The sequence below is a fragment of the Phodopus roborovskii genome, unplaced genomic scaffold (genome assembly GCF_943737965.1).
Source record: "Phodopus roborovskii unplaced genomic scaffold, PHOROB, whole genome shotgun sequence".
In the NCBI taxonomy this organism is placed as follows: Eukaryota; Metazoa; Chordata; class Mammalia; order Rodentia; family Cricetidae; genus Phodopus; species Phodopus roborovskii.
In genome coordinates this window covers 59,753-73,281 of record NW_026125932.1, presented here as the reverse complement: position 1 = coordinate 73,281, position 13,529 = coordinate 59,753, and the positions used below count along the sequence as shown (strand labels likewise).

The 13,529-nt window shown below is 44.0% G+C and overlaps 2 protein-coding genes across 3 annotated transcripts in view; both read right to left on the bottom strand.

Moving 5' to 3' along the window:
• The window catches only part of Tex11 (testis expressed 11), a 239,463-nt gene extending 237,834 nt beyond the window's left edge, over window positions 1-1,629 (bottom strand). The window contains exon 1 of the mRNA XM_051179029.1: window positions 1,575-1,629. Coding sequence (XP_051034986.1) covers window positions 1,575-1,629 — 55 coding nt within the window. The remainder of the gene's footprint in view (window positions 1-1,574) is intronic.
• Window positions 1,630-6,926: 5,297 nt separating this feature from the next.
• On the bottom strand, window positions 6,927-13,179 carry Slc7a3 (solute carrier family 7 member 3). Of its 2 annotated transcripts, none has more exons than XM_051179008.1 (12): window positions 12,932-13,179; window positions 11,560-11,959; window positions 10,901-11,059; window positions 10,491-10,668; window positions 10,230-10,342; window positions 9,892-10,114; window positions 9,594-9,733; window positions 9,406-9,508; window positions 8,550-8,716; window positions 7,785-7,951; window positions 7,375-7,483; window positions 6,927-7,187 (listed from the first exon to the last, which is right to left on the bottom strand). In XM_051179008.1, the coding sequence occupies exons 2-12, from the start codon at window positions 11,927-11,929 to the stop codon at window positions 7,057-7,059; spliced, it is 1,860 nt and encodes a 619-aa protein (XP_051034965.1). In that variant the 5' UTR covers window positions 11,930-11,959; window positions 12,932-13,179; the 3' UTR covers window positions 6,927-7,056. The 2 variants fall into 2 exon arrangements, with proteins under 2 accessions (XP_051034965.1, XP_051034967.1); XM_051179010.1 differs by having other exon boundaries at window positions 11,560-11,934.
• Window positions 13,180-13,529: the final 350 nt, after the last annotated feature.

Sequence of the window (13,529 nt, the reverse complement as noted above, 5' to 3'; positions counted from 1 at the left end):
AGGAAATGGTTTATTTTGCTTAGACTTCCACATTGCTGTTCATCACTGAAGGAAGTCAGGACAGGAACTCAAACTGGGCAGGATCCTGGAGGCAGGAGCTGATACAGAGGGTATGGAAGGGAGCTGCTTACTGGCTTGTTACTCGTGGTTTGTTCAGCCTGCTTTCTTTTTCTTTCTTTTTTTTTTTTTTTTTTTTTTTTTGGTTGTTGTTGTTTTCTCTGTATTGCTTTGGAGCCTGTCCTGGAACTAGCTCTGTAGACAAGGCCTGCCTCTGCCTCCCAAGTGCTGGGACTAAAGACTGCATCACCACTGCCCCACTCAGCCTGCTTTCTTATGGAACCCAGGACCACCAGCCCAGGGTGGCACCACCCATGGCCTGAGCCCTCCCCTATTGCTAATTGAGAAAATGCCTTGCAGCTGGATCTGATGGAGGTTCCCTCCTCTCTGAAGACTCTAAAATGTGTCAAGTTGACACACAAAACCAACCAGTACAACAGCTTAGGTTGTAGAACAAGACCCTGTCCCAAAAATTAAAAAGGGGGCTGGGGAAATGGTTGTTGTGCAAGCATGAAAACCACTGTTTGCTTCCACAGAACCTACGTAAATGTTGAGAGGATGTAGTGACCTGCCTTGAGAGATAGAAAGACAGGATTCCCTAAAACAAGCTCTAGGTTTAATTGAGAAGTACCGCTTCAATGAATAAAGTGGGAGAACGATCTTGGATAATTCCCGACATCAACTTTGGCCCTTCACGTGTATGCACATCCACATGCATTTGCACCCACACTTGTGTGTGTGTCCACATACATACAAAACATGCATGAACAAATGCACATGAGAAAAGCAAGGAAATAACTTTAAATTTAAAATTTCAAAAGCACATAAAAGGCCAGCAAGATGGTTCAGCAGATAAAAGCATTGTCCAGCAAGCCTGGAGTCAATCCCAAGGACTCACATGTGGAAGGAGGGAGGCAAGTCCACAAATTGTCACCTGACATCCATAGGCATGCTATGGCGTGAAAGCTAACACAGACATTAATAACCAATAAAAAATGTTAGACTTTTTAAAAATCATACTTTTAGAGAGAAAATAAACATTTAGCTAAAATAACATTCATGTTTAAACCAAAATGTCTGGAAGTGTATGACCAAAGTGCCAACAGATCTACTTTTGAGTAGTGGAATTTAGGAGCATTCTCTCTGTTTTCAACTACTGAGAATCAAATCTGAGGCTTCATGCATGACAGGCAATCACTCTGCCACTGAGCTACACCCTCAGCCTACATTTTCTTTATATTTTTTCTGCATTCTTAGTCTCCCTATAATAAACAACTGTTTTATCATTAGAAGGAAAAGTTAAGTAAATGTTCATTAGGAAAATAAAATGCACAGAAATATAAAGTTTTTTTTATCTGATTGGCATGTATTTTACCCCAACAAAATAAGCAATTTAAGAGTGGAAACTAGGAGGGAATGATGTGAAGAATGTGAATAAGGTAAAAACAAGCTGTTTATAAGAAGGTGATAATGATAAGAGCATGTTTAGCCACAAGCAGAGCCTAGTCATGTATGACCATCATTAAGCTGCTCAGTCACTTTAATGTCTACAACATGTTCTAACACCGTCATTCATGCTTTTCCATTTTTTTTCGTCTAGAAATCAAACATACTACCATTGCACAACACTCCAGCTGTTTCCATTTTGTAATTGACACATAATTATTTACACTTGGAGGTGTGGAATGATCAAATCAGGGTATTTAGCATCCCCAGCTGTTCAAACAAGTGCCATATCTCTTTTATTTTATTTATTTTTTTTTTGGTTTTGTCTTGTTTTAGATGGAGCATCACTCAAGCTAGCTTTAAAGTAGCAATCCTCCTGCCTTTGTGAAAATGTTAGATGCGTAGCACCAGACCTACATATTCTCTCCCTCCCTCTCTCCCTCCTTCCCTCCATTCCTCCCTCCCTCCCTCCATCTCCCTCTCTTCCCCCTCTCAGTTTACAGAACTAAAGATTGAATCACAAGGTATTAGCATGTTAGGAAAGTGTTCTACCACTTAAAAACCCTCCTAGAACAACACAACTGATAATTTACATTTATTTTTAACAGACACATAAAAGCATTAAAAATGTACATATTAATTGAGTGTCACAGGGTGATATAATACACATATACATGTATAATGTTCCATCTACAGTAAAGAGTATCAGCTATAGAGCCAAAGGGCAATGTAGTTGATAGATGTTATAGCAGGCACAAAGACCTGGGTTTGATTGCTAGAACCACATGAATCCAGGCACCATAGCATATGCCTATAATCGTAGCATTCAGGAAGGTGGAAGTAAAAGGGTATGCTCAAAATCATCCTTACCTACATGTAATAGCAAGATCAAGGGTAGCCTGTCTAAAAACTAAGTACTAAAAGAAGAAAAAAGGACCCACCCCCAATGCTCAAGGAACATTGGAAAGAGAGCGCAGCAGAAAGATTATAGAAGACAGCTGATGGGAATGATGGGCGACATGTTGTGAAATGCTGTCTTCTGGACATGACTCAGAACAGCTATGTTTACCTACAGAAGAGCAAGCCAACAAGGTCAATCAACATTCCAGCTGGCAGAAAAAAGAAAGAAGACATGAAGGTGGGTACAGAGGGGACAAGGTGGATATGGATATTTTCAAAATACATTGTAAACATGTATTAAATTGTCAAAGAATAAACAAAAACATTTTTAAATCTTTTCGTTCTTGATACAGGGTCTTACTTTGTATCTCTGGCAAGTCTGGAACTGGCTACATAGACCAGGCTAACCTCTAACTCTTAGATTTTCCTGTCCCTGCTTCCTGAGCACTGGAATTAAAGGCATACACCACCACACCCAGATAAATATGAAAGAAACAAAGGAAGGAAGGAAGGAAGGGAGGGAGGAAGGAAGGAAGGAAGGAAGGAAGGAAGGAAGGAAGGAAGGAAAAATGGGTCATATACACAATGAAATTTTATTTGGATATAAAAGAAAAATGAAGTCATGGCATTTGCAAGAAAATGGATGCAAGTAGAAATCATGAAGAAAAAGGTAGACTCAGACAAACACTGCATGCTTTCTTTCATATACTGAAGCTAAAATTAAACATTCATGTGTACATGTATTTATGCATGTATGTTTTGTAGGTCACATAAGTAGAAAGGTGATTTGGAGAAGGGAGGAAGAGAGCTTAAGAGAACTGGGAAATAGATAGTAATGGAACCCACATGACAAAAATGTAGATGGTGGGGATTAACTGGGGCAAGAAAGGAAACTAGAGGAGAGAAGGGTCATAAGGACGACAGTAGAAGAGGGGAATGAATGAGAGCAAACTATGCCACATACGTATGACTATGCCATGATGAAACCCACTAGTTTATATGCTAACTTAAAAGGAATTAAAGAAATAAAGTCAAGTACCTATTGTAATGATTTCACATTCATTGTCAGTTTGACTGGGTATGGAATCACCCAGGAGATACACCTCTGCATGTGTCTTTCATGGAGTTTCCAGAGAGATTTGACTGAGGATGAAAAATCCACCCTGAATGTGGACGGCTCCATCACCTGGGCTGTGGTCTCAGACTGAAAAGGGCAAGTAGAGAAATCCTCCAGAGTACTAGCTTCCTGGCTTGCCCCATAGATCAAATGTTCCTCTCACCATGCCTTCTCCCCATGATTAAAACCTTTATTAAGTTGTGTTTTTGTTCAATATTTGGCCACCATAATGAGATAAATGGCGAAAACATTCAAAATCCTTTCTTGTAGCTTTTTGAAATATATAGTACATTATCATTACATTTAGTCATCCTACTGTGTAATAGCATATCATTTCTACATATTAGGAGCCTTTGAATTCCTCTCTACTAGTTCTTTGAGTTGTTGGAAAATACAGTTAAGCTAAAGTGCTATAGAACAGTAGGACTTATTCTTCCTATCTAAGTACAGTTTGGGTATGATTATCCAACTCTCTATCTGCCCCCTCCTGTCCACACACTTCCTGCCACTCAGTTGCAGGTCTTGAAAGAGTCTTAAGAATCTGCTCTTTCTTAGTTTTTCACTTTACTCCTTCAAAAATCCTACACTGTGAGCAAACTGAATTTTAAACTTTCCCATCTTGTTGCTTTTATGCACAAAATTCCCTCCCAATTTCTGAACGAACACATTTTTTTCCTTTTTTGTTAAAAGAATGTTTCATGTTGCCCAGGCTGACCTCAAACTCACTAGCCAAAAATGACCTAGAGCTCAGGACCTTCCTGTCCCCACCCTCTAAAGGCTGAGGTGACAAGTACACACCACCACATTTGGCTCATTGTACCCTATCATGTTTAAACCTCAGTAAAAGCCTTGACTTTGACAAAGACATCCCCAAACTATGGGAGACCTCTTATCAATTTTCATGGTAATCAATGTACACCTGTCTGGGGACACTGCTAATTTCCTACTTTCTGTCCTTTTGTTTATTTGGGTTAATGTTATCTGTCTTCTCAAGGAAATCAAGATTATAGCATGCCTAAAGCAATTTTCCACACTGTCTTCAAACAGTGCCAGACAGATTATTCACGGTGTTAACCACATGAATGTTTCCAACACGTAGCATGCAATTATTTTAGGTACCCCCTTTTTCTATTTTAGATAATAGTCAAAGGATTTTCTTTTGAAAATAAGCGTATTCACTGGGAGATGGTGGCTCACACCTTTAATCCCAGTACACAGGAAACAGAGACAGTCGGATCTCTATGAGTGTTCCAGGTTAGCCTGGTATACAACTTGAGTTCCAGAATAGTAAGGGCTGTTACAGAGAAACCTTGTCTTGAAACAAACAAACAAATAAGCGTATTTAGCTGAGAGGTGTATTTCAGTTGCTAGGCCACTTGCCTAAACCACATGAGGCCCATCGACGTTAATACAAGGGATTTGAGTATATTAGTGTTTTTGTATTTCTGTACACTATGTGAATGCCTAGTGGCTGCTAAGACCAGAAGAGGGCATCCAGAACTGGACACCATGTGGGTGCTGGGAATTGAACTTGGATCCTCTGGAAGAGCAGCCTGCGCTCCCAATCACCAAACCATCAATCCAGCCTCATATTTACTTTAATGCCTTTAATTGGAATGCATCATATCACTCTCTCCCTCCCCCTTAGCCACAGTACCTCCTCACACTCTCAAAGTTGATAGACTTTCTCTCTGTGTAACAACCCTAGCTGTCCTGGGACTGGCTCTGTAGACCAGGCTGGCCTTGAACTCACAGAGATCCACCTGCCTCTGTCTCCCGAGTGCTGGGATTAAAGGTAATGAGCCACCACTGCTAGACCACTTTTTCTTTTTAGTGAGGCTAAAGATCTTTTTTTGTAATTATCGTTCTCCCCCACCCCCGGAAATGACATACCTAGTACTCATATTTATCTTTCTATTGGCTTGTAATAGCTTTTTATATATAAAAGTACACAGCTTCTACTGCATTTTCTGTTTTAGCCTAGAACAATCTTTAATTCCACAAAGTTATCACATATGACCTGTGTTGATGACTTAAATCTAAATCTGTTGATGACTTAAATTTAGACTCCTAGTTCTAGGTGCCGGCTAGTTTTACCCATGTAAAACTAAACCCACGTGCACATTTATAATCACCGGATCTGTGACTGAGTTTCCTTCAGGCCTCAGTCTTTTGAACTTGTGTGACTAGGGCACACTCGCCAAATCCTGTTCTTTCATTTGTAAAACACAATTATATCTACTTCATAGGCTTAATAACAAAATGAGATTTATGCAGAACTGGCATAAATACTCCATAAATGGTAGTATTGTCTTCCTGTCCTGGCTTCCCAACTACACTAAAATCCACCATCCTGCTAATATGTCTATGACTCTATCCTTTCCTTACATACATGCACCCCATCCACAAGGGAAGTTCCTAGTATCCTGAGGTGTACAAAGCCGTGCATACATAGCCATGTGTAAGGAGTAAGGTTTTTCCGCCCGCCGCTGGTCTTGTCCCGCTCTCCCATCAGCCATGTCCCGCTCTCCCATCAGCCATGTCCATGTTACTTCCACATATACAAATGCAGTCAGGGCGAATAATCTGTTTTACCATAATTTGATTGTTTCCTGTACTGCTCACTGGCAATCATACCCTCCCTTCTGTCTCCTTCCCATTCAGGCTAAAGTGCTTCCTCAGCAGTCAAGTGTAGTCAAATCATTGTTTTATATTCATGTTTCCCTGTTTGATTCCCTAGACTGTGAGTTCCCGCACAGGGTCTTAACATTTTACATGTTTGTTGGATAAATGGAAAAATCCATAGTTTTTAATCTGAGTAGTTTTAACCTCTGATCTCCTACTGTTCTATGGCAAGCAGTATCCTCGCATATATGGTCCTAAAAAACAAAACAAAACCCTAGTGCCCACACCTACTCTAAGCAGTTAAAATGTGTTACCCAGGTAGTGACTGGCGTCTGAGAATGAATGATCCAACTGAAGTTGAAGACACTGGTGCAGTGTTGAGACTAGAGTCCACCCCAATCCCAAAGAACACTGCAGTCTGATAACTTACCCGGGGCCTAATGTGCAGCACCACAAACAGCAATGACCTCTTCAGATTAAGCTGCTTTTACTACTTATCCAAACCTTAGCTGGGTATACTCAGAAGGTACATACCTATAGACAACCGAAGTTTTGTTGACTACTAGAAAAAAAGACACAGGACACTTCTCAGAGTCTCTTCAGCCTTAAAGCCAAGCTTTACATGATCTCTAATAAGCAAAGAACAGGACAGTTCCCCCCCCCACCCCTCACCATTTTCATTTAATAACATATTTTTTTTTCCACAGTCAAGAAACAATTACAGAGTCGATTCCAAAGTAGACAAGTAAATAAAAAATGAGAAGCAGTAAAGACACATCCATTGTTCCACAATAAATAGAGCTCTATTTAGTATCCCCCACTAATACCACATGAGAGGCCTAGCTCTCTGTGGGGTCGAGTGCTCTCCATTATTGTGTAGGGGGACTAGACAGCACTCAGGTATGATTAGGTCAAATGGTGTGAACACAGGAGGCAGTGAGATCAAGGTCTACAGTTCGGGTCCTTTTTGGGGGCAGGGTTTGATGATTCTTAACTTCTTCCACACTGTGCTGCATCCCATAGCCAAAGTAGATAGCAAATCCTAGAAGGGAAAGACAACTGTAAGGTGGAGAAGTGTAACCTGAAAGAAAGAAAGAAAGAAAGAAAGAAAGAAAGAAAGAAAGAAAGAAAGAAAGAAAGGAAGGAAGGAAGGAAGGAAGGAAGGAAGAAAGAAAGAAAGGAGTTGGTGTAGGACTTAAGAGGCTTACTCTTTGAAAACAGACACCTACCAATCAGCATCCAGATCCCAAATCGGGCCCAAGTTCCACCTGTCATTTGCATCATCAGGTAAACATTCACAAAGATGCTCACCAGTGGTAGTAGAGGCAGACCAGGCACCTGCAAAATAAGAAAAACCTTCATATACAACACAATGATTTTTACATCACTGAGGACAGAGCAGGCTAAGTCTAACCCCTACTCATGACGTATTAAGACTCCCCAAATCCAGAACTTAAGAAAATGGAACTAGAAAGGAACTAGACAGCATCAGCAAAGAGTCTGACCTAAATAGCTCTGACATCAACCCTCTGTATCCAGTTGAAGAACATAAGCTGACATCAACCCTCTGTGTCCAGTTAAAGAACATACGCTACAAGCCCTAATTGTCTCAAGGTGGGGAAAAAGAGACATAATTTACCTTAAAGTGAAGGGGAGTGTTGTTCTGTGGCTGTTTCCAGATAACTCCAGCAATCCCAAGAATGAGTCCCAGGATCAACACAACCACTGTGATCCACACTGGGTCTCCAGAACTAAGTGGACTTGTCCACCGTGTCAGCACCAGGCAAAGAACTGTCAGTAGTACAGCTTCGAAAATCAAGGTGAGAGGCAACAAAACCAACTCTTGTGACCAATATGCAAAGATGTTAAGGCATCCCATTCCCAGGAGTGTTACCCTTTCGCTAGACCTCTCTCATCAAATGCCACCCCACAATGCCCACCCTGTCATGCTGATCTCTCAAAACCTCCCCCCCCCCAAGGAAAAAAAAATCCATGCCTGGCTTTGATATGGCTCAGTGGTTAAGAGCACTTGTTGTTCTTGAAGAAGACCTGGGTTTGATTCCCAGAACCAATATAATTCCAGTTCCAGAGGATCAAATACCTTCTTCTGACCTTTGTAGGTACCAGACATGCATATAGTGCACATACATCCATGCAGGCAAAGTACTTGTACATATAAAAATAAATAAACCTTAAAAGGGCTGGAGAGATGGCTTAGAGGTTAAGAGAACTGGCTGCTCTTCCAGAGGTCCTGAGTTCAATTCCCAGCACCCACACATGGTGGCTCACAACCATCTGTAACTGGCATGCAGGTGTACATGCAGAGCACTGATACATATGACTTTTGAAAAGAAAATAAATAAATAACCCTTAAACAAAAGAAAAGAAAACATCCACTGCTCACCAAGCAGTGAGGAGCAAACATAGACAACTCGGCCAGAAAGGAGGGTGGGGATGGAGTTGACTGAACAAAACAGAGCCTGGACGGTGAGCTTCTCTGCTTCAAGTGTCTTCTCCTCCTGCAATTCTGCTTCCTCTTCACCATTCTTCATTTCCCGGTCAGGCTGATATCTGTGCCAAGAGTAAGAAACAATTTTAGAAATATCTCAGCGGTTCTCCATGTTTTCTCTAGGAGCTTCTTTATCACCATTAAAGGTAGAAGACTGTGCTGGGTAGATGGCTCAGCCTCTGAAACATCTACCAAGGGGCTAGAGGGATAGCTTGGGAGTTTTTACTTCTTAGTTCAGGTCTTAGCACCCTCATTGAGCAGTTCATTATCACCTATAACTCTAGCTCCAGGGCATTCAATACACTCCCACTCCCCTGGCCTCCAAAGGCACCAGGCAGACAGACAGATACAATTTATTTTTAAAATTCAAATGTCTGCCATACAATCATGATTACAGGACTTGAGTTCAGATTTCCAATACTCATATAAAATCCAGGTGTCCTGTAACCCTAGTGCTAGAGGGTTGAAGACAGGTTGAAGGCAGCTACAGGTGCATCTACATCTAAAAATACTACAGGGGAAAGGGATGTAGATAGACACCTAACTCTGACCTGAGGCGCGCGCGCACACACACACACACACACACACAGAGAGAGAGAGAGAGAGAGAGAGAGAGAGAGAGAGAGAGAGAGAGAGTGCTTTTTTTAACAGGGTAAGATACCCAAATTACCCAAGGAGAGTCAGAATGACAGAAGACAGAGAAGAAATGAGCATCATATGCCTCATCCAGAAATTCAAACACAAGTCTTACCTGAGAATGAGAACACAAATGGACACCAGGGAGTAAGCAAGCAGCGTCCCAATTGACATGAGGTCCACGAGATCAGCGAGTTCGAAGAGGAATGCCATGAACGCTAAAGTTGGCAGGCAGACAGCAAGTGAATGAAGGAAGTTAAAGGAGCTGAGTGAACCAACAGAATGGGGTGTTTGTTTTGTTACCTGCAATAACACCAGACACCACAGTGGCCACAACAGGGGTGTGTGTGCCATTGTGAACCTTAGCAAGCACACGGAACAGGAGGCCATCTTCTGCCATCGCATAGATCACCCGAGGCATAGGAAACATAGAGCCCAAAAGGCTGAAAAGACAGTGTCCAAGTGAGTTCAAGTGACAGTGACTTGTTCCAAGCCTGTGTGCTCAGAGCATCCCCACCTCCCCTTTCCAGTCCTCCTAAGAAGCATTCTCTGGTACAAAGTGAACATAACTGGAAATTACAGCCACTGAGGAAACACTGACCTAGTGGAGAGAGCGCAGAGGGAGCCAATAGCCACAAGGTAGCTGGCAGGATCCCAGCCAACGTGGGCAAATGCCTCAGGCAGAGGGCTCTCAGGCCGAAGCATGTAGTAAGGCATCATGAGGGTAAGTGCTGAAGACACACCAAAATAAGCCAGAAAGCAGACGGACAATGAGATCACAATACCCAAAGGGATGGAGCGTTGGGGATTCTGAGCCTCTTCCCCTGCAAGAAAACGCATGACACGATGTTCTGTACCAGGGAGTAGGCTTGCTTCCCTGCCATTCCCAGTCTGTATGATCACACTGCACCCAAGGTGAGCCGGGAGGGTGTGACTGACCGGTGGTCGCAATACAGTCAAAACCAACGAAGGCATAGAAACAGGTAGCGGCTCCACGAAGAATCCCTTCCAAGCCAAAAGGCATGAAACCTCCAGAGCCCATAGACTCGAAGCTAGAGTGCAAGAAGGAATAGAAACGATAAGAATATTTCCAGCTAAGCCTGTACTTTTTCTCTAATGCCCAGCTGCTCGTTGTCTCCCACACCCATTCTGAAACCCTCTCCTCCCCCCCTTATGAACCCAGTTTTGTGGCTGTCTAACCTACAAGTGCCATTGGGTCCACCCATGGCCAAGCAATAGTCCTCTTTTGTGAGCTTCCAGTTTTTCAGATCTCCCATAATGAAGCCAGAGATGATGACAAACCCGAGAACCAAGAGGTTCGCCCCTGTGAACACTTTGGTAACCAGGGCGGATTCACTAGCCCCCAGAGCCAACAATCCTGTGGAGAAAAATTGTTCAGGATCCTGAGACTAAATTCTTCATCCAAGCTTGCTTTTCCTTTTCCTGCCTCTGTGTGGCAGACTCCTTCCTTCCCAGCTTCCTTTCCAACCTATTATTACCACTCCTTCAAGCCCTTCCCAGGCCCGACCCCTCCCACCATTCAACCCCGCCCCTTGCCTCACCAGGGAGCAGCAACCCCCTCCCACCTTCACCCAAGCCCCTTGTCTCACCAGTGAGTAGCAACACAAGGGCCATAGCAAAGAAATCTGGATATTCTGCGAGCACGTGGGGCACATGCAGCGAGATGGTCCCCTTCAGAGTCTCAGAGATGTGGTTCCCAATCAGACTGTCAAAAGCAGAACTCCAAGCCCGGGCCACACTGGCAGTACCTGGTATAGCAGTAGTATTTTTTTTTTTTTTTTACTGTAATCCAAATACTCAGGAAAATGATGAGGTCAAGTTCCCTCCCTCCCACACATCAGCCTCACAGACCCCCACCATTATTACCCATCTTACTTTTTTGTGGGGTGGAGGAGTGACAGGCCTCTATGTATCTCAGGCTTAGCCTGAACAAACTCATGATCCTACCTCAGCCTCCTGGGTACTGTTATTACAGGTGTACTAGACCCAGCTCCTGCTATTAACTTTAAAAACCCAAAGCAGTTCTTAATGAATGAACACCAGACAGAGCAATACAATTGTTCCGCACCTTCAATCCCTCCACACACCCCTACAAATAAAAATATCAACATCTAGAAGTATTAAGATATACTATCAAAAATAATAAAAATTTCACCTTCACCATTCCCGTCTAATTTCTGAATCTATAATCCTTTTGGTACCTGTGTAGTCATCCACCCCCCCACCCCACCCCAAGCACCTATCTCACCAATAACGTAGGAGAGGATAAGGTTCCAGCCGGTAGTGAAGGCCCAGAGTTCACCTACGGTGACATAGCTGTAGAGATATGCAGAACCAGAGCCAGGGACCCGGGCGCCAAACTCAGCATAGCACAGTCCAGCCAACACGGAAGACAGAGCAGCCACCAAAAAGCAGATCACAATGGACGGTCCCGCTTTATCTTTGGCCACCTCACCGGCCAGGACATACACACCTGCACCCAATGTGCTGCCCACACCCAGGGCCACTAAGTCGAGGGTGCTTAGGCATCTGGCAAGGCGGGTCTCGCCCATGCCTGGCTCCAACATACGTCTCCGCACCAGCTTTTGACCAAATCTTCTAAGTGCCTGCCACCGCATTCTGGCTGGAATTGAAGAGGATGCTAGGTTCTGGTTAAAAACAAGACAAAAGCCCTTCAATGGGTCTCATTCACTCCAAACTCTGAAAATGAATTACAAAACCCACTCCACTCCAAAGAGCTACAGGGACAAAGGAGGGTGGGAGGGGCGGAAAACAAGCCACTTTACCCTAACATCCTATTCTTCATATGCAAATAGGAATTACAATAATAAAGCAAGTAGGATTACAGTATCTCTGAGGTTGGTGAAAGGACTCATTTCAGAAGAGGCTAGTGAAAACCCCTTGTAGCACAGTAATTGGCCGCAAGTAAGTGCGTGGACATGTTTCTTTTTCTGGCCAAGAACCTATGGTATTTACCCTAGAATCCCAGCCCAAGCAGCCCTGAAACTTAAGGTTTCTGCTTTCTGGCCTGGTGAGTCAAGCGGAACTCAACTCAGGGTAACTCTGGGAGAGACCCTTCTCACACCCAACACCCACATCCTTTCAGTGCATGCCCGGAGGGCTTCAAAGAGAGATGGCTCCCCGCTGCCTGGAAGAAGGAACTGACCTCGCCGCAGGTTAAAAGTGGGCATTGACTCTATTTTATTCCTCCTCACCAAGCCCACAAAGCTCCACCTGAGCCTGCAAATTTCCCCCACTTCCTCCCGCCCTGCAAGGCTAGTCTGTAAGCATCACTGCTGGTGAGGCGGGGCTTCGGTATCTGAAATTTGGAGATGCGCGCGGGGGGGGGGTTACAAAGCCAGCCCCAGATTGCTCATACTCCCCTTTTTGCAGAGTAAGGGTCCCACCCGGTGGCCCTAGATTCAACATCTAGATTTTATGGTTCCATCTAGAAATGGTCTGGGGTTGCGCTTAAGCCTGGCTCCTGGGCTAGGGTCTTGCTAGCAACAGGTCACAGCCCGCTGATGCAACTGCAAGCCGTGATTGCCTGAGAAGCCTAGGTATACGAGGACCCCCCCACACTCCCCTTTCCGACACACGTGTCGGCCCAGAAGGCTTACCAGAGAGCTGTGTCAAGCCCAGAGAGCAAAGATTCTCAGATCCGGTTCAGTGAGGCTGACTTCAGAGTTGGGTTGGGTCTGCAGACTTCAGCTGCTCAGGCTTCAATGCTGCTGCTTAGGGTCGTTGCGCGCCAAGCGCCCCTTATTTTCACTGGGAGGAGGAGCCAGTAACGTCATGGGATCCCACCCCCAAACCTTTTCCCTACTAATGACACACAACCAATATACATACCCACGAGCGGACTTTTGTACACACACACACACACACACACGCAGAGAGAGAGAGAGAGAAAGAGAGAGAGAGAGAGAGAGAGAGAGAGAGGGAGAGAGAGAGAGAGAGAGAGAGAGAGAGAGAGAGAGAGGGAGGGAGGGAGAGAGAGAGACTGAGACTTGGCTTTGCAAACCTGAGACAGCTTCCCAGCCAAAAACAGCAAGCAGGGCATGGCGGGGAACAAGAAAGGGGGGAGGATAGCCTTTTCCCATTTGCCTCTCTGGTGGTCAGAGGACAAGAAGAAGCTTCCTGACCATAGATCCCCTGGGAATTTTCTACTTTTGTGCACGATTAGTCAGAATCAGTGATTATAGACAGCACTAGGGA